We start from the raw sequence: 26453 nt of genomic DNA, 5'->3' as shown, positions 1-26453 counted from the left end.
TGGTGCAACAGGGTATGAAGAAAACACATACCTAATTTTATCAGAAAAGACATACTGAGTGTCTATGCGTGCTGTGATTTGAAAGAAAATCACTTAATAGAGAAGGGCCTCAGGTCACAAACCTTTTGTCTAAGTGAGGGGGATAAAAAGGCTTCTCAGTACAGTGACAATTACTAATCCTGTGACAGTAATATATGCAACTTTTGAATTTTTTTCTAAACATTTATTTTGTGACTACTCTGTTTCAATGCTCCTGGGGAGTGAAAAACAAGATTCTAGCCAGGTGCCGTGGCTCACACCTGTAATCTCAGCACTGTGGGAGGCTGAGGCGGGAGGATCGCTTGAGGCCAGGAGTTCGAGACCAGCCTGGGTCACAGAGTGAGGTGCCCTCCCTCCCCTGCCCACTCCCAGGCCATCTGGAAATGCCCAGTGCAGACAAGGTCAAGTCAACTTAATGCAGGCACACTGACGCTGCTTTCTGAGCGATTGGCGAGGTCAGAGTCTTAGGAAAGTTGGTGGCAGACGCAAACACCCCAACTGGGATTGGTAACTCAGAGGGGGCAGCTCCACTGACATGGCCACGACATGCCTTCTGCCACCACACAGCCCCTGACCTGCGCAGTGCCAGGCATGAAGCCTCTGCCCAGCCAGGCCTCGGGGTCCTCTCTAGGGAAACACAGGCTCCTTCTCCTCTCCTGGCTTCCTCTAGGCCCTCCAGACACCAGACGAAAATCTAATGAAACCCACACACCATGCACTCCACAGGGCTGAGCTCAGCTTCCTCCAGGACACCACGGGAGCCATCTGGTTGCATGTTTGTCCAAATTTAAAACTTCACCCGGCCAAGGTGGGCCATTTGTGGCTTCCTCTGAGACGCTTACTTTTCGCAGGATTTTCGTGGCGCTGTGGGACCTGGTGGGGCCCTCACTCCGTGCAGTTGCTTTCACTCCACCAGGGGCATCGGGTATGTAAATAAACAAAATAAAAATATTGCAGGATTGTGCAGGGAACACAGCGTCACAAAGGTGCTGGTGGTTTTGCTGTGAGGAGGGAACACGGACCAGAGGACTGCGTTTTCTGCACACACTGAGCTGTGAGGGAGCTCCGACCACACTCCTCTGGGAGCCTGCAGGATGCTCAGCAGCGGCACCCAGCCTGCCTCAGGGACCCAGGTGCATTGGGAACCACTTGACAATTTTCATCCACTGATTTCTCCAGATCCTGCTTTCAGGACACGGAAAGACTCGGGCAAAGGGGCAAAGTCATGGGACAAAGAAGTCTGAGGGCTCCACCTCTGCGTCATTGGAAGCCCGTGTGACATCAGCCTCCCTGGTGATTTTGCAGAAGAGGGGTTGGCATTCCTTAGATGCTCACTTAAAGGCTTTTCTTGAATTTAACAGAAGCTAGGAAGTAAATATTACTTTCTTTATGGAACAACTACTTTTTCTAAGGGAATCTTTTTCTCTAGATGGCCTGAAATGATTCTTCTGGTTTTTATCTTTTTAAATCCAGATGAATACAAATAACCATGAATCAGCCCCAAACCGAGGACCTCATCTGTTAGCACCCTCGTGTCAGCACACAAATGAGAATTTAAAGATCCTAATTAAACCCGGGCTCAAAATATCTTCCTGAGTAGACCAGAAAGCACCAGTTTCACAAAAACAGAAATATGCATCTTCCCAATGTGGTTTTTAGTTTATTTTCTGTGTTTTAATGGTATTCAAATTTGAAGTTGATTGCTAAAACAGTAACTACCGTTAATGTGCGTAAACAGATTTGTGGATATTTAATGATTTAGGAAACTGTGGACAACTTCTTTACATAATCAACAGGTAGACCAACAGATGTCAGCGCACACAACCCTCAACCCTCAGTTGTTCAAGGCTGAATGTGGGATCTCTTATCTCAGGCTTTTTTGAAATCCTCAATTAGTGAAAAGCCCTTGGAAGGCACCTCTAACATCATGGTCAGGAGCCCACATTTTGGAGTTAGAATTTAAACATAGGGATTTGATTCCAAGCCTCCCACCAACTGCCTGAGCCCATGTCAGAGAGCCAGCCCACCTCTCTGTGCTGATTGTCTCATCGTGCAGTGGGGGTGTGGATACCTGGTCCTGCGGACCCCAGCATCTGGCTTCAGCGTCGATGTCCTTCCGCCGACCAGGAGGGAGGCACTTCTCCACTCTGCTGCAGGCATGGGTCACCTGTGAGTCCCTGTCCCTGCAGGCCTCCACTCTCTGCTGGAGGTGCCTGTGAGTTGGACAATGGCTGGGGCTGATTCATAAAATAAACAGCAACATGCAAAGGACAGAATCCACTTGTCAGACACGGGGGAAAAGGTAGTCAGCTCCCGACCTTGCACAGCCTCAGGCACCAAGAGAGACTCAGCCTTGTAGGACTCAGTCCCTGCTTTTGCTCTATGCAGATCCTTCATTTTAAAGCCGTATTTTCTTCATTTTCCCTAGATGGATTCTTTACTGTAAGTAATTATGTTGGATTAAAACATGCTAACAACCCAAGACTGAAATGCCTCAATGTCTGTAACCCTGGAAGTTAAAGCTGTGCCCAGCCACCAGCATATGCTGTGCCTGCTCTAATGCATCTCTTCGCATGCATGGGAGGGCCTTCCTGCCGCAGGCTGGAGGCTCTTGTTAGGCAAACGCACACCTGCCCCGCCCTGGTGTGGAGCTGGAGGGGCCTGGCCTGCTCCTACGTGCTGGCTGTGGCACGCCCACTGTGGAGTGAGAGTCGGGCGGTCCTCCCAGGAGCTGGATCCTGTGGGCTCTCTTGTCACCCAGCAGCAATGCATGGGGTGAGGCCTGCGTAGACCAAAGGGAGAGGCAGAGAGAAGGGGTCCTGGACACTGAGCCAGTGAGAGGAAGCAGGAGGTGGGCAGTGGGAGGCCCAGGTCTGGTTTTCCACCTCAGGAAGTGGGATGGGTCTGCCCATCAGGAGCACCCTGGTCCGTCCTACCCAGCAGCCCTGGCAGACTGGGGCTTCCTGAGGGTGCCGTGGGCAGAGGCTTCCCCCCGAAAGCCTCCCACTTACTCTTCCAGGTCCCCAACATGAACCCAAAAGTATCTGAGACAAGCCTTAACCAATTTAGAAAGTTTATTTTGCCGAGGTTAAGGACGCACCTGTGACGCAGCCTCAGGACGTCCTGATGCCATGTGCCCAGTGTGGCTGGTGCGTAGCTTGGTTTTATACATTTTAGAGAGAATTGAGGCATCATTCAATGTGTATAGGATCGACATTGGTTCAGTCTGGAAAGACGGGACAACTCAAAGCAGCGGCTTCCAGATCATAACATCTTTCTGATTGGCAATTGGTTGAAAGAGTTACGATCAGTAGAAAGGAAGGTCTGGGTTAGGATAAGGGGTGTGGAGACCAGGGTTTGACCATGCAGATCTCCGGGTAGCAGGCTTTGGAGGGAACAGATGGTCACTGCTTCTCATCGGACTCAGGTCTGTGTTGATGTTAAGGCTGGTTGGCTTTTCCTGAATTCCACAATGGAGGAAGGTATTATGAGGCGTGTCCGACCCCCTCTTCCATCATGCCTGAACCAGTTTTTCAGGTTAACTCTGGAATGCCCTTGGCTGAGAGGAGGGGTCCATTTGGATGGTTGGGGGGCCTTAGAATTTTATTTTTGGCTTATACCAGTGTAACCGCGTTACATGTCAGAGTGCCTCAGCATCCTCTGTCAGAAACCCCTATTCAGGGAGTGGGGAAGGGGCTTAGGACCCGCAGAAGCACCCCGTGGTCTTGATGCAGGTGGCTGCCTGCCTGCTCCAGGAGGTCCGGGGTCATTTGCCCCCCTAAGCTCCTACCCCAATTTGTCTAAGAGGGAGCATTTGCCATGGCAGGCCTCCTACCTGCAGGCTTATCTCATCTGAGGGTGGGAGCTGCAACCAAGGCACCTCCTCTCTCTCCTCAGCGTCTCGGAGGCAGCACGCATTGTGGGCCCTCATGGAACTAGTGTGACTCACAGACCCACAACTTACTATCTGTGTGCTGGGCAAGGAATTTTATTTTCCTCAGCCTTGGCTTGTTCATCTGTAAAACAGGATAATAATCGTACCTGCCTCTTAGGATTACCATGTAGATGAACAGAAATGACACTCGCTGTTACTTAGAAGAGCACCTGGTATGCAGTCAGCCCTTGAGAAATGTCAGCTGCCATTTATCACATGATGTTTTGTGTTTCCTGTTTCATATTCTAGGCTGCTTTATGTAGAGGACCTTGTCTTATTTCGCCCTGTATTTCATCAGTGCCTTGCACAATAAATTCTGATTGATTCTTTTCCCTGGGGGACAGGGATGGGGGTGAAATAAAAGCAGAAATGCTTGAGAACTGGTGTCTGTGATGTTCTGGGCATGGCTGAGCCTGTCTGTAGTCAGGGCTCTGACAGACCCCCTCAGCTCCTTTCCAGCTTCCCTTTGGGGCAGGGCTTCAGAGACAGCAGTGCACAAGCTGACCCGGAGGCAAGTGTGCTTTGGGATGGGGCACTCCATGCACACTCAGTGGGTATTGCGATTGCAGTGAGGAGTGAGACTGAGTCCTTGTCCTCGGGCATCCATTCTGACAAGGACAACGTTTGTGTCAACAGTCACAAAATAACACACCCAAGCTGTGAAATCAGAGAGGAAGGAACGCTTAGATCAGAAAACAATGCTCAGAGGGCCACACAGCCAACAGCATAACTCCAAAGCACACTGACTTAACCTTTGAATGTGCTGTTGCCTCAGATGCTAGCTTCCAATTTAAACAGAAATAAAGGTACATGTAATTAAAGAGTGAGCTGGCATTTTCACTGATGAGCATTTCCTCACCAAAAATAGACTGATGATTTCACTAAAAGTGACTAAATGGCACAGCTGATATATGTGTAACTTCCTCCTAAGGCTGGCTTTGGGTCCAAAGTCTACCCAGCATCTATGTGCATGGCTGTAGAACTCTCATGGAAATGGAGAGGAGAAAGGCGGTTACCAGGGGCTAGGATGTCCGTCAGAGGGTGCAAGGTTTCAGGTAGACAGGAGGGACAGGTTCTGGGGATCTGTCACACAGCACGATGACCATAGTTAATGATAATGTATCATGTATTTCAGGACAGCCAAAAGAAAGGACTGTAAATGCTCTCACTACAGTAAGTCTTTGAGGTGGTGGATATGTCAGCCTGATACGATAATCCCACAATGTGTATATGTATCAAGACACCACATTGCACCCCGTACATATATACAATTATTATTTGTGAATTAAAAATAAAACTCTAAAAGGCGAACTATGTAGCTTTGATTTCCTTATGATTCACCTCATTATTCAGGTTCTTTTAAAGGGACCATCCTGTGAGCACCATTGCAGGGGACAGGCCTCACCAGCGACAGCAAAGTCAGCCAAGACAGACAGAGACTGACTTCAAGAGAGTCACAGGAAAGGTCACCCCAACATATGCCCCCTCAAAACTGCATGTGCCTGCATACTTAATTGTATCAAAATGTACCCTTTAAACAGGTTACTACTGAGAACACTTTAATTTCAAGGATGAGGCACATGGGGGTGAGTTATTTCTGTAGTTTTTCTTAAAAAAAAAATTATGTTTGCACACAGTTGGATGATAATGGCAATAACAACAGCAGCTGGTATTTGAGTGCCGGACACTGAGCTTAACAGTGCTGGGCACCAGGCTGAGCACCTCCATCCACTGTCATCTAACCTCATAACACCCCTATGACACCAGCACTGTTCCTCTGAAAAGACAAGTGCAGGATACTGCAGGCGTACATCTCTGTGCCAAGATGCAGAGCCTTGGCCTTGAGCGGTGATTATTATGATGCCCCTTGCAGAGGAGGAACCCATGGCTCAGAGACCCCAGTTGCCCCATGGTGGTGGTGCAGCTGGGGAAGATGGTGGCAGAATTCAACTCCAGTTCTTCTGATCCCAAGTTTAGAGCTTTTCCCACCACACAATGGCTACAATAAGGGATTTTCCTTTTCATGCCTTCATTCAAATTTGCCATCCGCCTTTAGGTAATTTGAGATTTAGAATAATTGAATAGTCAGATAATTTGAACTATTTGGTTGGACATCGGTTTTTACCAGTCCCTGATTTTGAAATGAATGATGCTTTATTGTAATTGTCAGAAAACAGGGCTCATTACATGACATAGAGACTGCCTCTTCCACAGAAACACAAAGGGATATGAAGATGGAAGTCAGGGAAGATCATCTTCCATTTTCTCTGATTATCCTGGAGGCTTTGGTTTGTGTCTGGCTGGACTTTCCTAGCAGTGTTTCTCCTACTTCCCGGGTCTAGACAGGATGGGTTGTTTGAAAGGGGGCTCCGAGGTGTGTCCCACCTCCATGTGGACTCTGGCCCTGCCTCCCTCTGCCATCTGCACTCCCAAGCCCCCTCTCTCCCGTGAGGCACCACCCGCCCCCACTGCCACACCACCCACTGCCAAGCAAAGTTCAAAGGGGAAAGGAGCCTGGGGACTCAGGGCATTGGTCCTGGATTCTGTGTTGCCCCACACACATGCAAATCTAACCTTTCTGATTTTTCGGTGGAATAAACCCGAAGACAGGATTTCAACAGGAAAATATTTACTAAAGGCTTTCTCCTTTATAATCTATGGATTTTAGTATCCCGCCACTTTGGCTGAATGTCAATTTTACCCTGAGGACTACTGCTGCAAATTTGAGCACATTTTATTTATTCATGGCATTCAAAATATTAGTGTTGGAAATGAGTAAAGTTTGAGTTTTGCAATGTTCCCATTTAAAGTTCATTTTCCAATGTGAATGATGCTGGTAATTTGCCATGGTAATCGGAGCCAGCAGGCAAAATGTGGGCAACAAAAAGTGGAAGCTAACGGAGCAGGCTTTTGCTTTGCTTTTCTGTTAACCACAGGAATGCACAGCTCATCAAATATGGGGTCGACTCCCCACTTAACTCTGGAGCTGGAAGCACCTGGTTGTCACTATCATGTAACGAGAAACCACACACCCTCTCCTCTGACCATTGCTGGTCCAGTGTGCAGCCAGTGCCCATTTGTGCATTCATAGCTTCAAGGCATCTCAGACCTCTGCTCTGAGGGCTCCAGGCAAAGCCTCAGGACATCACCAACGATTCTCCAGAACCCCCACCCACCCAGTCCCACCTACCACCATTGTCCCTGTGAGAAGCCAAGCTGCTTTTTAAGGGTTCACAGGAGGGGCTCATTTCCCCATGGTGTGAGCTCTTTCCTGGGAGGCGTGAAGACTCATGGAAGACATATTAACCCTGCGCCGCTGCCAAGAGACCCTTCAGCAGGCATTTTCTAAATGGCTAAATCACCAACAATAACAGGTACAGCCGATGTCTCTCTTTTTCCTCTGTAAAAAAGAGTTTATGCTACAGATGACTCTTCTGTTGCAGGCTTTTTTGAACAGGTTTTAGAGTCTCTCTGTGCAGGGCTTTCTATATTGCAAAGCACCATCTCACCTGCCCCCAGTCCAGCCTCTCTCGGCCCCTCCCCAGCCGCTCACCTGTCTTCTGCAGGAGCTGGGGCATCTGGACCGCAACCTATGCCTTCATGACATTGTAGGGGAGTTGCCGCTGGGACTGTCACTGTGCCTCCCCTCAAGGACTGAAGGTGGACCAGACCATGAGGGTCTCTAAGGCCCACCTTCCCCTCCCACTTAAGGACTGGAGTTGGACACCACAGATGTGCTGAGTTCTTTATCTTGAGGATTTACAGTGTATGGTTGGATTTGTTTTCTAAGACCGTCTGGGAATCCACCTCAAAAGAGCATCAGATAGTGTCCATGAAGATAGGCTGCCGCAGCTCAGATTCAGACCTGAAACAACCCCATTTCTGCCTCAACTACTTGCTTGCTTTAGACCTTTGGCCGACCTACCAAATCTCCCTAAACCTCTTTTGCTGCTGTTATAAAATGGGACAGTTCTTCACACAGTTGTTGGGTGGATTAAATAATGTGTTAACAGTTCCCAGCAGGGATCTCAGTCGAGAGCCATGCAGGGTGCTGCCCATGCTGTGGGTGGAGGCAGCCATTGGTAGCAACAGCTATAGTGCAACAGTTTGACCTTCCTAGCCCTGAGAGCATCCTCATAATCCAGCTTACATCTAGGGTGCTTGAAGCAAAGCAAAACAACCAACTGCTGACCCTACCATGGCTGAGATGTGCCCTCGGTGCCAGGCCCTGGATCACTGTCCTCACCAGGACATGTGGCCCCTCACACAGCTGCAGACCCAGCCCTGTCACCCTGCTGGTCAGGGTCGCTCAAAGGACATCCATGTGCCTGGGTGACGTCTGAACTTCACGTGGGAGCAATCTCTGCCTGTTTCTTGTGCTGATGTATCCCTGGCAGGTATAATTGTGCTTGACCCTGAGAAGCACAATTCATAAATATTTGATGAATTAACAGATGAACTCCTTGGCCTGGAATCAAGACCCTACACTCTCCTGTAGTGAGTGGCCCTTTCAGTTTAATTTCTCATAACTAGGTTGCACAAATTCTTACTCAGGCCAGGCTGATCTACTCTTTGTTCTTATCACAGAAACAAATGTTTCCACCTCTGAACTGCTTTAGGCTACGGCTTCTCCTACGTTTTTATGGTCATTTAATCCCTGACAATTTAGATTATGTGATTCCTTCAAAGACCAGAAAGAAACTCTCTTCCAGGGAGCCTTCCCTGACTACCCCACTCCCAGTGCCTACCCAGAAGTGGCCTCTTCCTCCTGCAAGTATCTGTACAGGTCCAGTGAGCCACGTGAAGGACACAGGCCATAGGCTGTCCACACTGGTTATTCTCATGATGGACAACACTCCACCTTTTATAAGCCACGTGAAGGACACAGGCCATAGGCTGTCCACACTGGTTATTCTCATGATGGACAACACTCCACCTTTTATAAGCCACATAAAGGACACAGGCCATAGGCTGTCTACAGAAGTCATTCTCGTGATCCAACACTCCCCAATGAACCACATGGAGGGCATGTGCCATAGGCTGTCTACACTGGTTATTCTCATGATGGACAACACTCCACCTTTTATAAGCCACATAAAGGACACAGGCCATAGGCTGTCTACACTGGTTATTCTCATGATGGACAACACTCCACCTTTTATAAGCCACATAAAGGACACAGGCCATAGGCTGTCCACACTGGTTATTCTCATGATGGACAACACTCCACCTTTTATAAGCCACATAAAGGACACAGGCCATAGGCTGTCTACAGAAGTCATTCTCGTGATCCAACACTCCCCAGTGAACCACATGGAGGGCATGTGCCATAGGCTGTCTACACTGGTTATTCTCATGATGGACAACACTCCACCTTTTATAAGCCACATGAAGGACACAGGCCATAGGCTGTCTACACTAGTTATTCTCATGATGGACAACACTCCACCTTTTATAAACCACATGAAGGACACAGGCCATAGGCTGTCTACACTGGTTATTCTCATGATGGACAACACTCCACCTTTTATAAGCCACATAAAGGACACAGGCCATAGGCTGTCTACAGAAGTCATTCTCGTGATCCAACACTCCCCAATGAACCACATGGAGGGCATGTGCCATAGGCTGTCTACACTGGTTATTCTCATGATGGACAACACTCCACCTTTTATAAGCCACATGAAGGACACAGGCCATAGGCTGTCTACACTGGTTATTCTCATGATGGACAACACTCCACCTTTTATAAGCCACATAAAGGACACAGGCCATAGGCTGTCTACAGAAGTCATTCTCGTGATCCAACACTCCCCAATGAACCACATGGAGGGCATGTGCCATAGGCTGTCTACACTGGTTATTCTCATGATGGACAACACTTCACCTTTTATAAGCCACATAAAGGACACAGGCCATAGGCTGTCTACAAAAGTCATTCTCGTGATCCAACACTCCCCAATGAACCACATGGAGGGCATGTGCCATAGGCTGTCTACACTAGTTATTCTCATGATGGACAACACTCCACCAATGAGCCACCTACAGGACACGTATCCTACAGGTGGCTCACTGTGGAGTATCCTAAGCTGTGCACCTACAGATGGCTCACTGTAGGACACGTATCCTAAGCTGTGCACACTACCATTAATTCACAGGATTGTTAACAAAGATAGAGATCATTGCAGCCCCTTAACCATAAAGTGGTTTATGAGTATTAATTGAAAAAATGCACCTAAAGCATTTAGAAAGTGTCTGGCAAGTAGCACGATGTCAATGACCTTAGCTAGAACTCCTATTAACCAATAGAAATTTAGTAGAAACAATAACCACCTGTCCACAAGGTCTGTGGCATATTGCACAGGTGTGACATGTACAGGAGAAAGAAAGACAAGCATACGAATTATGCCAGGAAAGACACAGCTTCAAAGTGCTGTAGGACACCAAGGGTTCCCATGCTGGGAAGCCTTTAAAAAGGAGCTGGCATTTGACCTCCATAGAGAAACACAGGTTTGTCTACCTTCTATGATGCAAGTTCAAGTGGACAGAATTAGGAAGTACATGGTTTTTGAGCAGCCTAGGAGCCTCTGTAGAGCTTCTGACGTAAGCACTGAATTGAAAGATACGACAGAAAGGTGTGGATTGGTCATAATACACAATGAGATAACTCAGTCCTCCGGGTTATGGGCACCCTCTTCCCTTATTTTAGAAAGGGACCATGCAGTATAACTTGGCCCATGTTCTCAAAACTCTAAATCTGAATGCATTTACCCATCCTAGGAGATGAAATGAACCCCTTGCAGGCCCATGAGCATATTCTGTAATTTGCATGCATAAAACTAATCAGGCACAAGCTTATTTTTGAGCACTTTAGCTGCTTCTCCTGTAAACCAAGTGCCAGGTGGGGAAGAAAATCACATTATTGCAAAGTCTGATTAGTTGGGTTTGCAGTAACCAAAGTTGACTGTATATATTATATCCCAAGTGATTAAAACATTAAAAATCCCTAGTGTTAAAGAAGTATGTCTCCCTATATGAATTCTGAGCTGCTATCTAGCTTCTAACATCCTATGTCATCAATGACAATGTCATTTACATACAGTAATTCAACTATGGAAAACTACATAGAGCTGCAATCATGTATGTGATTTAATTAAAAACCAATCACTTAAAATACCTGTGGTGCAGTAGACACAGTTCTGTGGAGAGACCCGGAAAGGGTTTCACTGGGGAAATGGAAGGATGCAGTGCAAAAAAGCAAGATCTGTGTTGAAAGTCATGTTGGTTATCAGTAAGATGGGTTTGTGTGGACAAGCACAGAAATATTTCAGGTCTCTGAGCACCATGTAAACACCAAGGTGGTCCCAAAAGGACAGGGAGGGGAAGAAGATCTGCAGTGAGTAAATGGGACCCCAACACAACCCATTCTAACCCCACTTCCCGGAGAAAGAGATTAATTACTCAGACAGTGAGGTTATCACTGGAGCTGAGCTATGCCAACCTATGGGGACCCCAGCCAGGAGGTGAGACTTGCTGAAGCCGTCATGGGAAATCATGCTGGTTAAATATCAAAGAGAGAAAATTTAACCAGCTCACTACAAATCTTTCTACATTTTAATTAGTTAACCACCCAAAGTAAGGAAAGTTTTTTAAATTTTTGCCTTTCTCTTTTTACATTTACCTTTATAAAATGTTAGTTGAAAAATATGCTGCATATAAGTGTCAAGCACCCAATTTAAAACTTAAAGAATAAAGAGAAAAGGATTATAGAGGAGGAGATGAGGTTGGCTTTTTAAAAGGAAAAAAAAAAAGTTCTCATGGAAATTTCCTGGGCTTAGGAGTGTAGCAAGAGCAGTCACCCAGGAATCTAGTGCCATGTCCTCTCCATGTGACCCTGCAGTCCCCTGAGGGGCAGGATGCTGGGTCATTCTGGGGCGACAGTCTCTGTGCACCCCTCGGTGCTACTCCTGAGCCCTGCTGGCACCATGCTGAGAAATCATGCAAATTATCTTTCACCAAGGCTGGACTTGCATGAGAGCTGGACCAATTCTCAGAAACAAGTGCTGGAGCTATCCAATCCATGTCTTTCCACTGGACCAGGATCGACCAGCACAAAGCATATGAGCGCATGGTGCTTTGCCTGGGCCTCCTATTGCATATCTGAATCCACAAACCACCAATACACAGAAATCTAGCATTCCATAGTTGAGACCCTAATAATGGCTACTTTCATAACAAAAATATTTTCTACTGGCCAGCAGAACAGTGAGGAGGAGCTAATCCCTGAGGCCTGGGGATCCCCCAGCACATGCTCAAGACCTGCCTCCAGGCCTGAAGAGCACCTAAATGGAGATGAGGTCATCATCTGGACCTACCGAACATGTGACATCAGCAATAGACCAGCTCATCATGGATCCACCACACATGTCAAATCAATCATGAGTTATGGTGCAGAGACTTTTGCTATTTATAAGTTGTAAGACTTTATGCACTATTTGCATAAGTCTTCAATTCGATTGCCACGTTTTCTTTGTCTTTTTCTCATGGATTTCTCTCCTGTGTGACTCAGAGTTAATAATGTTGTTGCTGTAACCCACAGCCCCAAAGCCAGTGGCGCACTATAAATAAGCTGTGCAGTGCTCGGCTTGTAGCTAACTCCTTCACCCTGGCCCCAACCCTCTTGTGGCTCCATCCTGGGGTTCTCTGAATCCAGCTTGTAAGGAGGGAAGAGGGAAACAGGGGATTGATGAAAAGGAGGAAAAGAGCCTCAGAGGTGAACACAGCATCACTTAGGAATTTCAGGATCCACACCTAAAAATGGCAAACACAATTTCCTCCAGCATTCAACAGGCAGCCCTGGTCACACAGCCCTCCTCGATGCTGGAAGCAAGGAGATGTTGTCATGTGTCGAGGAAGGAGAGGGACAGTCCACACCTGCATGTCCACATGTTTCTGGATAAAGCCTATGAGGGGCAGAGAGCAAGTGGTGCCTGCCCCTAAGGTGTACCCACCAGGCTAATGCATGACACGGGTTCAGAAAGGGAGCTGCTCAGGTGACATCATGTTTTGTTCGATGGAACTAATGTTCATGTCCCCCGAAATTCATATGTTGGAGCCCTAATTCCCAGTGTGGCTGTATTTGGAGATGGGTCCTCTAAGGAAGTAGTTCAGGTTAAGTGAGGCCGTGAGTGGGGCCCTGATCTGATGGGATTAGTGTCCTTGTAAGAGGTGACACCAGAGAGTGAGCTCACTCACTCTGAGCCAAAGAGGTGGCGCTGCCACAGACATTCAGCTGAGAACATCCTGTCCCTGACCTCCCCCAAATTCATGTCCTTCTTGCATGGCAAATGCACTCATCCCATCCCAACAGCCCCAGAAGTCTTAACTCATTCCAGCATCAACGCTAAGCTGTGAAGTCCAGAGCTTCAACAAAACATCACCTGAATCAGGAATGGATGGGACTCATGGTGCGATTCGCCCACCCTGAAGCTGAGCTCTCTTCTCCAGCCGTGAACCACGGAACCCAAACAGGTTCCATGTTCCCAAAATACAACAGTGAGCCAGGCATGGAGTAGACGTCCCTTTCCAAGAGAGAGAAAGGGGCAACAGGGAAAAGGTGGCAGGGCCCAAGCAAGTCCAAAACCCTAAGGAAGTACTTCAGGCAAAATGAGGTAATGGAGTTGAGGCAGCTGATCCAGTGGATTAGTGTCCTTATTAAAGATGACTCCACGGGCCGGAGACGGTGGCTCATACCTGTAATCACAGCGCTTTGGGAGGCCAAGGCAGGAGGATTGCTTGAGCCCAGGAGTTTGAGACCAGCCTGAGCAACATAGTGAGACTCTACCTCTATAAAATATTGAAAAATTAGCCACGTATGGCACCCTGTGCCTGTGGTCCCAACTACTTGGGAGGCTGAGCTAAGAGGATTACTTGGGCTCAGGAAGTTGAGGCTGCAGTGAGCTATGATCACATCACTGTGCTACAGCCTGAGCAACAGAGTGAGACCGTGTCTCAAATACACACAAACGAACAAACAAATAATGCCACGGAGTCTGGTCCTGCTCAATCTTCATGCATACACAAAGGAGAAGTCATGTAGCACATGACAAGATAGCGACACCCACAGGCCAAGAGAAAAAGCCTCAGAAGGAAACTGGCCTGGCCAACACCTTGATATTGAACTTCCAGCTTCAGAACTGTAAGAACGTTAATTTCCGTTGCTTAAGCTGCCCAGTCTATGGTATTCTTTTACGGCAGTCCCAGCAGATGAAGACAGTGTGATAAGGTTGAGGAAAAAATGCTGATAATAACTGGTTGAAAAAAATAATAACCAACTTTTTTCTGAAATTTTTACTTGTTAGACAGTTTATCCCTGAGAGTTGCACTTATCCATACACACAGTCATTCATCCGAGAGGTACACCACTGTTGATGACAGCCGTGATCACTCACGGTGCTATGGCAGGACCATGAAAATGCAAAACGCATCCAAGCCATGCTCCCAGCCACAGATGCAGCACTGCATGGGAGTCACATCATAAAACATGAACTGTTAGGTAATCGTGCAGGAAAAAACATGAATCGGCCCCTACATGAATGTTGCTGGAGTTCTAAAGGCAGTGGATTACAGATGAGGGAGAGGACCTCCAAACAGGGGAACAGGAAACCTTTTGGTCCTAGGAAGGAGTTTTGGAGACTGAGGCAGGGCAGGACATAATGGATTGAGAAACAGGCTATGCCATTTAAAAAAAAGAACGAAATCATGTTCTTTGCAGCTACAGAACGTAGTCCTAAACGAATTAACAGAAACAGAAAGTCAAATACCGCATGTTCTCACGAGTGGGAGCTAAACATGGGAGTACTCCCAGATATCAAGATGGGAAGAGCAGACACTGGAAAATACTGGGGGGAGGGAGGGAAGGGGATGAGAAACTAACTACCAAGTACTGTGCTCACTACCGGAGTCACCCGTACACCAAACCTCAGCATCACTCAAACCTGCACATGTACCCACTGAACCCAAAATATAAGTTGAAATTTTAAAAAGGAAAAAAGGACCAGGTGTGGTGGCTCACCCCTGTAATCCCAGCACTTTTGGGAGGCCAAGGTGGGAGGATCACCTGAGGTCAGGCATGCTAGACCAATCTGGCCAACATGGCAAAACCCCATCTCTACTAAAAAATACAAAATAAAATAAAATTAGCCAGGCACAGTGGCACGCACCTGTAGTCCCAGCTACTCAGGAGGCTGAGGCACTAGAATTCCTTCAACCTGGGAGGTGCAGGTTGCAGTGAGCTGAGATTGGGCCACTGAGGTCCAAACTGGGCAATAGAACTAGACTCTATCTCAAAAAAAAAAAAAAAAAAAAAGAAAGAAAGAAAGAAAAGAAAAGAAAAAGAAAGAAAGGAAGAAACGGGCTGTGGAGTCGGAAATGTGTGGACCTGGGGAGAGGAAGTGCCATGTCCTTGAGGGTGCCATGGCCGCTGCCTGGAGTCATCCTGCAGGACTGAATGTGCACACGTGAGTGCCATGGCCTCCCGGTTGGCAGCTGTGCCTCCCACCTCCTCCAGCTGGGGTGGGTGGAACTGTCCAGCCAGCAATGTCTCCATTCAGCTCTGTCAGTTCAAGGCTGTCTCTACCAGCCAGGGGCTCTTGTCACTCTGGAAGAAGGCTGAGCGTTGCTGTCCACCTGGCATCTGCTGGCCATGCAAGCCCTCCCCAGTGAGTCGAGGAGGCCTTCATCTGTGGAAATGCTGACACCCAAACCAAATGTGATTCATTCCACCCCAGCTGTTCCTCAAATGACCCCACAAGGGAGCAGCCGAGGCTCAGGCTGCTTGGTTCATAGTAGGAGCCTAGGGCAGGTGTGTAGGCCTGCAGGGTGTGGAGAGTGGGTGGCGAGGCTCCACCACGGGCCCCCCTCCGAGGGCCGCTGCCTTCTCAGGGTGCCGGCCACCTTCGCCCGTGTTCTGTCCCAGCCGTGGCTGCTCGAACCTGCACCCAGAGGCAGAAAAGCCTGCAGCCATCCTTGAATTCAGATCCTGCTTGTCCTCAGAGCAATCTGGTCACCAGTTCAGTGCAAGGGTCAAGGTCAAGACGGCTGGGGTAATTCCCGTCTCTGCCACCCCCTGCCGTGTGACTGGTTACGTTGCTTCAGTAGCTAAAAAGGATAATATTGGCACTTTCCTGGGCCGGTAATGCGCCTGCTCAGAATGAGTCCCTGCTGTCACTGTTTGTGTGTCTTCCCATCTCTAAGGGGACAGAGCACTCCCTCGGTTTCCACAGTGAAATCTATTTTTGCACGCACTGTTATGACTCATTGGTCTGGGACCATTCTGATGTCCTGTGCTGGAGCCCCTCAGGCAGACACAAAGTGACACAGAGAGTCCTCCTGTGCTGGACAAGCTATCACTTCTTAGACATTCGAAACTTCATCCTAAAAAAACCAACAAACAAACAAACAAAAAAAAACAAAGAAACAGCTACACACATCATTTGGAATAACTCCGGAGCACAGCGGGTGCTGGAATCAGATGGCTGGCACCATAACAGCTGTTTTAGAAGCAAAAGATGTAGTTCTGTCCTCGAATCAACATTAACACCCATGAATCACCCAGAATCGGATTCCAGAGCGGGAAACAACAGTGAACCCCGTGGGGCAGATGTGGACCCCAGGCTGCCACAGCCACCGCCCAGGCTGGGGAAGTGTCCCCATGCCTGGAGTCCAGGACGCCTGTGCAGTGAAGCTGATCCGTGCTGCCCTCGCCTGCCCATGTGCCGTGGGGCCGACCGGCGGGAGAGCAGCCTGCATTCTGTCACCTGAGAAAGGGAAGCTCTCCTACTCTTCCTTCAAGGTTCATCTCAGACAGCAGCTTCAGACAAGGCTTTCTAGACCCTCTGCCCAGCGGGGAGCCCTTCAGTACCCCGTCCCCTCTACCGGGCCGGTGAGGATGAGCACCCCAAGTCAAGGCCCAACGCCAGCCTCCCCATCTCCCAGACCTGCTGGCGCCTACAAGTCCCGGGCCTGGCAGAGGTCCCACCCGTCACCTGGTCCCAGAGGCAGGGCTGCCCCGTCAACCCTGTGCCTGGATGCTTCCCCTGGGAGACGCAGGACGTCCTGGCAGGATGGGACTGGCGGTGCACGCCCTGCAGGAGCCTGTGGTGGGGCTGCCGATGTCACCTTCGCCCGCTTTCACGGTGCTCAGAAGCTGATTTCTCAAGGCCCGAGGTGATAGCTGAGGCCTCTCGGGGCTCCAGGGCTCTGTGGGCCTCTGTCCCCTGCATCTTCTTCTCCACCCCGGCTTAGAGCTCAGCGTGCAAGCTCGTGGGGGGCACAGGGAGGGGCCGGACGACCTCACAGCCAGGCCTGACCTTTAGAGTGGGCAGCGCCAGCCTTCTAGGTGAGAATCAAGGACTGTCACGAAGGCTCCCGCCTGCCAACCACCTTGTGGATGTCATTCATGGCTACTGTGTGTGATTTGGCCACCAAGGAAGACCAGGTTATCACAGGGGCCTGGTCCAGTGACTGGAGCCTGTAATCCCAGTGCTTTGGGAGGCTGAGGTGGGAGGATTGTTTGAGCCCAAAAGTTCAAGGTTGCAGAGAGCCGTGATGGTGCCGCTGCACTCCAGCCTGGGCAGCAGAGAGAGACCCTGTCTCAAAGAAAAAGAAAAAAATTAAGAGTTATGCTCTCCCTTGACAGCACGCATTGGAAGAGTAAACGAGGGTGCAGCAGGTTGAACAGTGGCCCCAGAAAGACACATCCAACCCTGTGACGGTGACTGAGAAAAAGTTCTCTGCAGATATCCTCAAGTTAAGGACTTCGAGATGGCCTCATCCTGGATTGACCAAGTGGGCCCTCAATCCAATGACAGTTGTCCCTACAAGAGGCAGAAGAGCAGACACAGACACAGAGGAGAAGGCCACATGGGGACAGAGGCGGAGACTGCAGTGATGCGGCCACCACCCAGGGACGCCCGGAGTCCTGGAACTGGGAGAGGCAGGAAGGAGGCTCCCCAGAGCCACAGGAGGGAGCATGGTCCCTGGACAGCTCAGTCTCAGATTTCTGCCTCCAGAGCTGTGGGAGGATGAATGCCTGCTGTTTAAAGACCCCCAGTTAAGGGTATTTTTCCAGCAACTCCAGGACACAGCACATGGGGTGTCCAGGACACAGGTTTCCCTCTCTGGACCTGATTCCAGACATGAAAGACAGGACAGCCGGGAGCAGCCTTGGCCGGGAGCACCCAGGAAGACTCCAGGCGCACAGCAGTCCCTGAAAGGTCGGGGTCCCGTCTCCCTCTCAGGCCAGCATTGCGCCCCTCAGGGGAAGCCTAGCTCATCTGCCATCTGTCCTATGTGGGGCTTCCGTATGGATTCACGGCACAGTGGGAAAACGAGCTGACATCACCTACGGGCTACAGTGGCTCGGGGCCCTCAAACCCGGGGGTGAGCAGAGGAGACTGCACCGGGCCCTGCACTTCTGCCCTTTACTGCAGAAGAATTAAGAGGGAGAGGGGCTAGGTTGTTTTGTGGCAGGTTTTTCGCTTCTGGCAGGCAGGGCTGTTTTCACACAAACATGTTTTATTGCCTACAAGTGGGATTTTTAAACACTGTCTATCTTTCTTATCGTTATTAATCAGAGAGCTGACCTTATCAGCAGCAACGCCTGCACAGCATCAGCGTCCGCACACGCCTGGTGGGAGTGTGGAAACTGGGCCCAAAGACTGCACAGTATCAACATCAGCACATGCCTGGTGGAAACGCGGAAACCCGGTCCATCAGAAAAAGGGACTGTTTCCTGCCTCATGGATGAGATGATGAATTGATTTTGCTGCTCAGAGGCTCGGGCAATGTCTGTGGTGACTGGGGGAGACGATGATAATGATGAAAATAATAAGAGTAACAGTCACAGCCGTCATCTCTGAGCATTTCCTACCAAGTGTGGGGCACTGCGCTGAGCACTTAAGATGCCGTATTACATTTAATCCTTACAAAAACACCATAAGTGGAAATGAAGATGATTCGCTTGTAAATTAGGAAATGGGCTCTGAGGTGTTAATGACTCACCCAGGCCCCTGTGTGGCAGAACTGAGGGTCCAACCAGGTTTCCCTACTCCAAGGCCTGCAACAGCTATGCCAGCCATACTGCCCCCAGTGAGAAGCTTGGGGTCCCACGTCAAGGAAAAGGCAGTGCTGCAGCCTTGGGCCCAGAGGAGCCGGGAAAAGGATGGCCACAGAGCCACACTCTGGCTGCCACATGCTACTGTGTGTGCTGCCTTTCCAGAGACCAGGAGTCGCCTTATCACTCATCAAATTATGTTAAGGGGTGTGCAGGGGCACACGTGTATGTGTGTACATGTGTGTGCACATATGCACGTGTACCTCTGTGTGTGCATGTGTGTGCATATTCCTGTGTGCATGTGTGTCCTAGGTGCGTCGTGTGTTGCATGTGAATGTGTGCATCTGGTGCATGTGCAGGAAGGTGAGAAGAGGTTGTGGAGTGAGCCACAGCGCCAGCCATTTAGCCAGGAGAGCAGCCTGAGACTGCCGGCTGTGTAGACGCTGGCTCTGGAATACTCAGAAGACTGGTGGCCCCTCATCCCTGTAAAAATCCCCTCCTCCTCCCTGAAAGACTCCTCCAGCCGCTGCTCTGAGAGGCAGGGAGAGGGAAGTGGACACTGTTTCCATGGGGAGGTCGACAGAGCTCAGGGTTTCTGCTGAGAGCAACGCTGAGGTTAACCACTCATAAGCTACTCAATATGAGTCTGAGTTTTGGGGGCACAGCCAGAGAGAGGCCACGTGTGGCCAGTGGGGGACAAGGCTGTGAGAAGGGGAGGAGAGCAGGCCCAAGTGTGGCCACATGGGGATGAGGCTAAGGATGGGGAGGACAGTGCCCATCATCCTTTGCGGCACCTGCTTAGCCCAACGTGGAGGCCTGTGCTTGTGTCTTTCAGGAATTCGCAGACTCCATATCCCAGCTGGTCACACAGAAGTTCCGCGAGGTGACGATGGACCTCACGCCCATGCACGCCCGCCACAAAGCTCTGGCAGGAATCGTCATGACCAAAGGTAGCCACCTCCTCTTTTCCTGTGGGCATTTTCATCTCTAAAGAAAGGAGCATTAGCATCTACCTGATCTTGGAGGCCAAAAGGCTCTCTCTTCCACACCAAGCTGTGGCAAAGAAAGACAAAATATTATAGGATACACAGAGATCAGTGGCCAGAGCGTATTAGCAGGAAAAGCCATCCTGACCATGGTGCTGTGATTAGGCTGCCAGGGCCCAGCTCTGCACAAACATCCCCCATCTCTGGGGGGCCTGGCCAGTCCCTTCCGGAGAACCCAAGTCTCCTGAGAGTCCTGAGTCCCTCTCGATGGGGTGTAACCCACCCCGGAACGCTCTCGTTTCTGCCAAGATTCCCCATCCCAAACACCCAGGGAGTGAATTCCACTCTAAGAAATACGGGTGACCCAGCTGCGAGGGGCATGCTGACAGCCAAGGAGGCGGCATCTCCAGTCAGCCAGGATGGGGAAAATGAATGAGGGCTAAATTTGATGAGTCAGCACTGTGGAAATAACAAGCCACCAACCTATTAATAACAAGCCAGCGGGTTATTTGAATTCAACCATTTCCATTTCCAAAGTTTTTCACAACTGTGTAATGACCTCCTTGTCACACTCATTACACTCTCACACACTTGAGAGTCGTTACTGTAAAATAGTAACTGACTTTTGGATTAAGTTTCACACACACGCTTGCTTTGCATGTGCCGGCAAAATCTAAGGCGGAAAAAGACCATCGACCTGACATACAAACATATTTATATTGAAAAATAAAGGACCAGATGACTGGCATGGTTCTCAACCATGCTGGGCCGGCAGGGTCCTCTCCAATCTTACTGGGTGTGGGAATATTGGAACCCAGCACCCAGTGCCATGTCTTGGCTGTGTAATCTTCCCAGTGTGGGCCTCCTGGTAAAATGAAAATGAAACTGCTTCCTCACAATGTAACTGGGTGAGATCTAGAATATGAGATGCTTTGAAAGGTAAAGTCGTTTTATAAATAGATCATGCAGTATATAAATATACCAGACCCGCCCTGACCACCAGCACCTGCCCCACCTTTGAGACACAGACTACATCTGCCTCTTTGTGGAATTAGGAATGTTCTAAATTGAGGGCTAAGAGTTCACCTCCACCAAGCTCATCCCTGCTGGAGGTGACCATTCCTTCATCCTCCAGCATGCAGCCATCAACTGGGCACCGCCATACACTGGGCACTGCTCTGTAGGCCCACGGGGCTGCAAGGAAGAGACACGGCCCCCACTCAGGGTACAGCAGTCTCACTAAGGGAGCAGTGAGTTTGGCAGGCCAAAAGCATCATCCTAGCACAGAATCCAGCCCCACCTGCACAGAGCTCTGCGACTCATGGCCAGCCACTGAGCCTTGCTGGGACTCTGTTCTCTCACCTTTAAAAACAGGGATAACAGCAACACCTACCTGATCAGGTTATTTTGATGGCTAAATGTGTTCATGTATTTCTAGCTCTTAGAAAGTTACCTAGCCCATAGCAAGTACCATGTAAGTGTTAGTTAATTATTGGTAATGGCACTGTTTCATTTACAAATTATTTAGTCAGTGCCTGGCATACAAAGTTCTGGGGAAACAGCAGAGAACAAGAGACCAAACACTTACCCTTGTGGCTCTTATATTCCAGTGGGGAATGGTTCTTAAAGAATAATTTAAATCCAATATAGAAGAACTATAAAAGAACTATGTACACACAGAGTTGTTGGTCCATATAAACAAAACTTTGGTAAATTTTAAAATGTGGAGTGTTACAGAGATTTCTGCTACAGGTTTCTAAATAACTCAGTTTAAATTAGTGTCCTGGTCTGAAAGGAAAGGAGGGAGGGTTGGGGGAGGGAGTAGAAGGGGGAGGGGAGGGGAACCAGCCACCCTGGCTTCCTTATTGTGCAATGCACTTCCAGCCCCAGAAGCATAAGTCAGTATGACTTGGAAAGTAATTTTTTAGCATTTCTCGGCTCCAGAACTGTGATTGTCCAATATCTTTCCATCTTTCTGGGAAACAAATCTGGCAAGTTTTGGAAGCTACTCTCAAACTTCATGTGGAAAATAGTAATGTTTTACAGAGGCTTCTGGGGAAATGATACTTCTGAGTTGCCAGTGAATACAATGCTTTATGTGTAGGCAATTTATCTACATGAATTAAACTTATTATATGAAAATGAGACTTCACAAGGTAGAGCTTCACTAATTAGTGACTTCTGAATGCTGAAGAATAACTTGCTGAAATTTACTTTCCTATTGTAAAGAGATAAACATTGATTTTAAAAAATTAGAAATGTGCAAAATTACTAATACAAACATTTTTAGATACTCATTTACTTAAAGTTGATGTGCCATTTCATCTTAATTCTAGTTCAGTTACTCAAGCAAATGCCTAAGAAATTCTCAGAGTAATGTGTCTTGTTCTAGTTGCTGTATATGTCACAATGTTTTAAAATTAAACTTATTTTGAAATAAAACACAATTTGATTTGCCACTCCAGTGGATGGGATGCCAACTCTCTCACATTAATTAGCTCCTGAAAGTTCTGTTTATGAATCAGAGACCATTTCTTTGCCATTATGAGAAATATAATCAGAGAAATATATACTTATGAACAGAAGTTTTATTTTTATCAAATTAATGCAGTCATATGGTAGAGATTCTAAAGAACTTCTGAATGAAAAGCCATATTCTCCCACTCCACCCCTCACTCCCCTTCACTCTCAGAAGCCACTCTAACCATTTTAAATTTTGTTCTTGTGACTCTAAGTACTATATTGCTTCTATATTTCTAGATTTTCAGTTCTAGATAACATCTATTGACTCTTGCTATTAACATTTGATACTTTTTCATTTTCCATTATTGTTTGTAATGCACAATTATAGATAATAAACCTTTATTTCTCATTGCATCAAATTTAGAAGGTGTGGGTTCACTCCGTTCTGTGCATTGAAGGTGGCAGCCCTCAGCCCCTTCCCCACTTGCCAGCTTCTCCCAATTACATGTTACATCTTTACACCATCATCACTGGTATTTATATCCTTTCTTATGCCCATAATTAAGTCTTCTCTATTTTGTCTTTTGAGTGATTGTAAGAGCTGAACAGCATCTATCTGATGAGAGTATTGTAGATATTCCCACCACAGAGCCAAGCAGAACCACGTTCAACCTTCCCAGGACAGTTCCCCTGAAAAGGGAGCCTGGCTGCCTGGCGTCAGGACACACAGAGGCTCTGCCTACACCCCCAGCTCCAAGTTGTGTTGTGTTTAAGTTTGATTCACATGTGTTGCTAGACTTGCTTATATCACTTTTGAAATATTGTGCTTTTTTTTTTTTCTGGAATGTCTTCTTTTTTCTTACTGAAAAAGAAGAGAGAGGAAGATTGTGCCTTTACCATACATGCTGTCACAAGGCCTCCAGGGAAGCATCTTGCAGAGGGTACCTGCCTCTCTCCCGGAGAACTCCCCAGCCAGGCCCACCGAGGCACATGCTCTGCAGACCCCGCGTCCTGCTCTTCCAGTGGGACACCATCTCCGAGATCATTGTCTTCTTCCCTGCTTTGTCTCCCCTCATACAGAGCTTCCTCAAGAAGCATCATCTACAATGGGAGATCAACTTTGTGAATATTCCCACATCTCAAAATGCCTTGATTTGCTTCTCATCCGTCTCAATAGGTTCCCAGGTGGGGAATTCTAAGCTTTCAATTATTTTCCCTCAGTATTTTGAAGCAATGTTTCCATTATTTTTTATCCAATATTTCTGACCTGCCTCACATTTTCTCTGCAGTGACCAGCACCCATCCCTACCCGGGAGGGGGAAAGGTCTTTTTTTAACTTGGATTTAAGAATATGTTTAGGTATGAGCCATTCACCTCTCTTGACATATTTAAGCTATTCGTATATTTTCACGTCATTTGTGTTAAGAATTCCTTCATTTACACACATTTCTGTTAAATTTTCAATACTCTCTATTAATCTTCTGCTTTTACTTTTTAAATTTTGGTCTCTTCATTCTTTTACTCGATGTTTTTGGAGATTTCTTAAATTTATCCTACAGCTCGTCAACTGCCTTTCCCTCCTAATTTTTGCAACCTATTTTCATTATTTGAGTCTTTCACTTATCCTCCATTCTTCCTTTTTCATAAAGCGCGTGGACTGTGTCTTCCGGGGGAGCCTCTCGTTCTGCAGCTGTAACTTCTGTTCAACTCCTCTGAGGAGACGCCCTGGCCCGTGTCCTCCAGGCCAGGGGCAGTGGCTTTCTGTTTCTCGTGGTCTTTCTCCCGTGTCCTGCTCATGGCTCTGGTCTGAATACACACACTTGTGAACGAGACGTTAGATTGGTATCGTAGGCGCTGGCCTGGTGTCTTCTGCGGTGTCTTCTGTGGCCAGCTGGTCCTTCTCCCACAGGCTCCCGCCCGGATGGGAAGGCGGCGCAGGGCCCATTTCCATCAGCTCAGGTCTCCTTAGGATTCCCGGCAGGCGCCCCCACCCCGGCCAGCGCCAATGAGGTGGGGTCCCAGCCGGCCCTGGACCCTTCTCAGGTGGTCCTTCCCTCCCTGTAGCGTGAGACTCCATCTTTCATGCTGAACAAGTGCTTCCACCCTCAGACATTCTCCCCAGTGAGCAGGACGCTTGGCCAACTGCCAGCAGCCATTTATTAAAAATAATCCTGTGAGCCTTATGCCAGGAGAACACGCACTGCTGCCCCCGGACCCGTAGCCACCGAACCTGGGCCCTCCCAGGCCTGACCTTGAAGGCAGCTGCTCTCTCTGCCACTCGGAAGCTTTGCTCTCATTCTCTCAACTCCTTCTCTGCTCCGACTCACACGCCATCTTCTCAGAGGGCGTGGACTGTGTCTTCCGGGGGAGCTTGGACACTGCTCAGGCCATCTCCTGGGAGGGCGTGGGCCCTTGCTCAGGTCTTCGGGAGGAGCCTCGCCACGCTCAGGCCGTGTCCCGGTGGAGCGTGGACCTGACTGAGGCCGTCCCCCGGGAAGCTGTGGATCCCGCTCAGGCGGTCTTCCAGGAGGGCGTGGGCCCCCTCTCAGGCCGTCTTCGGGGGGATCGTGGGCCTTGCTCAGGGCGTCTTCCGGGGGAGCGTGGGCCCCCTCTCAGGCCGTCTTCCGGGGGAGCGTGGGCCCCCATATCAGGCCGTCTTCCGGGGGAGCGTGGGCCCCCATATCAGGCCGTCTTCCGGGGGAGCGTGGGCCCCGTCTCAGGCCGTCTTCCGGGGGAGCGTGGGCCTCCCTCAGGCCGTCTTCCGGGGGAGCGTGGGCCCCCTCTCAGGCCGTCTTCCGGGGGAGCTTGGGCCTCCCTCAGGCCGTCTCCCAGGAAGCTGTGGACCCCGCTCAGGCGGTCTTCCGGGAGGGCGTGGGCCCCCTCTCAGGCCGTCTTCCAGGGGAGCGTGGGCCTCCCTCAGGGCGTCTTCCTCGGGGGCATGGGTCCCACTCAACCGTTCTCTGGATCACACAGTAGTTCAGCTTTGTTACCTCCCGAATCCTCTCGTTTCACCGGACAAAGAAAAGCAAATGTTCTCCCCATCCTCTTGAACCCCGACAGCACTTACTAGCCAAGCTGTCAGGGTACAGCTTTATTTAGAAACTCTTGTGTTTCATGAGAGAATGATTCTTAAAGGGGCTGTTGATAGTGATGCCTTGCATTTAATATGCAGATTTACAGTTTTGACAGCATTTTTACATACACTAATCAGTTTGATTGACATAACCCCGATAAATGGGGAAGGCAGGAATTCTTATTAACGCTTTAGGAAATGCAGACACCAAGATCAAGAGGCCAAGTGGCTTTCCTGACGCCCTGCGGGCTGGGCAGAGCTGAAACGTGGAGCTGATGGTCCTTTATCCTTCGCGGCTCCAGGTTCCTGTTGGAAGTAGGCATCAAGGCCCGGTGGTGACCACGCATTACCTCTTTATGGGAAATTATTTTTCTGAGTTTATTAAGTAAATAACTAGAAAAAAGGAGTTTTCTAGAGTACATTTTTAGGGGTTCGTGTTTAAACTTTTGCTAGTCTAGCCTACAAAACATGTTCTGAAACCATGGCTTTTATAAATATTCTTTCCCATCTAAACTAAGGTCCAGTTTTATCACTCCACAAATTTCTTGGACTTATAACTGCCCTGGAAAAATGCACATTTCTTGAAAACAGCCTGGTAAAGTTGAACTTTGTAAAAACAGCCCAGGACAACAAGGAAACCCTTCTGAGGGAAGTGGTCTGGCCTCTTTTATTAGGGAAAATACAGAAGTGCCAATTAATTCCATGACGGAACATAAGTTTTCCAAGTTTTGAAATGTAGACTATGTTTTGCTTCATATGTTTGGCTTTGAACCTAAAATGAGCACATCAGATAAAAAAAAGTGTCTGTACTATCTGTGCCATGCTTTTGGCTTGAATAAAGAA

General features: G+C 48.6%; 1 protein-coding gene across 1 annotated transcript in view; it reads left to right on the top strand.

The window, feature by feature from the left end:
* Positions 1–26453, top strand: part of ADARB2 (adenosine deaminase RNA specific B2 (inactive)) — a 527763-nt gene that overhangs the window by 431953 nt on the left and 69357 nt on the right. Inside the window, exon 4 of the mRNA XM_005564500.5 lies at positions 19924–20038. Coding sequence (XP_005564557.2) covers positions 19924–20038 — 115 coding nt within the window. The remainder of the gene's footprint in view (positions 1–19923; positions 20039–26453) is intronic.

This window comes from Macaca fascicularis, chromosome 9 (genome assembly GCF_037993035.2).
Source record: "Macaca fascicularis isolate 582-1 chromosome 9, T2T-MFA8v1.1".
Lineage (NCBI taxonomy): Eukaryota > Metazoa > Chordata > Mammalia > Primates > Cercopithecidae > Macaca > Macaca fascicularis.
Note: the sequence above shows the minus strand (reverse complement) of the source record. Positions and strands in the feature narration are given on the sequence as shown.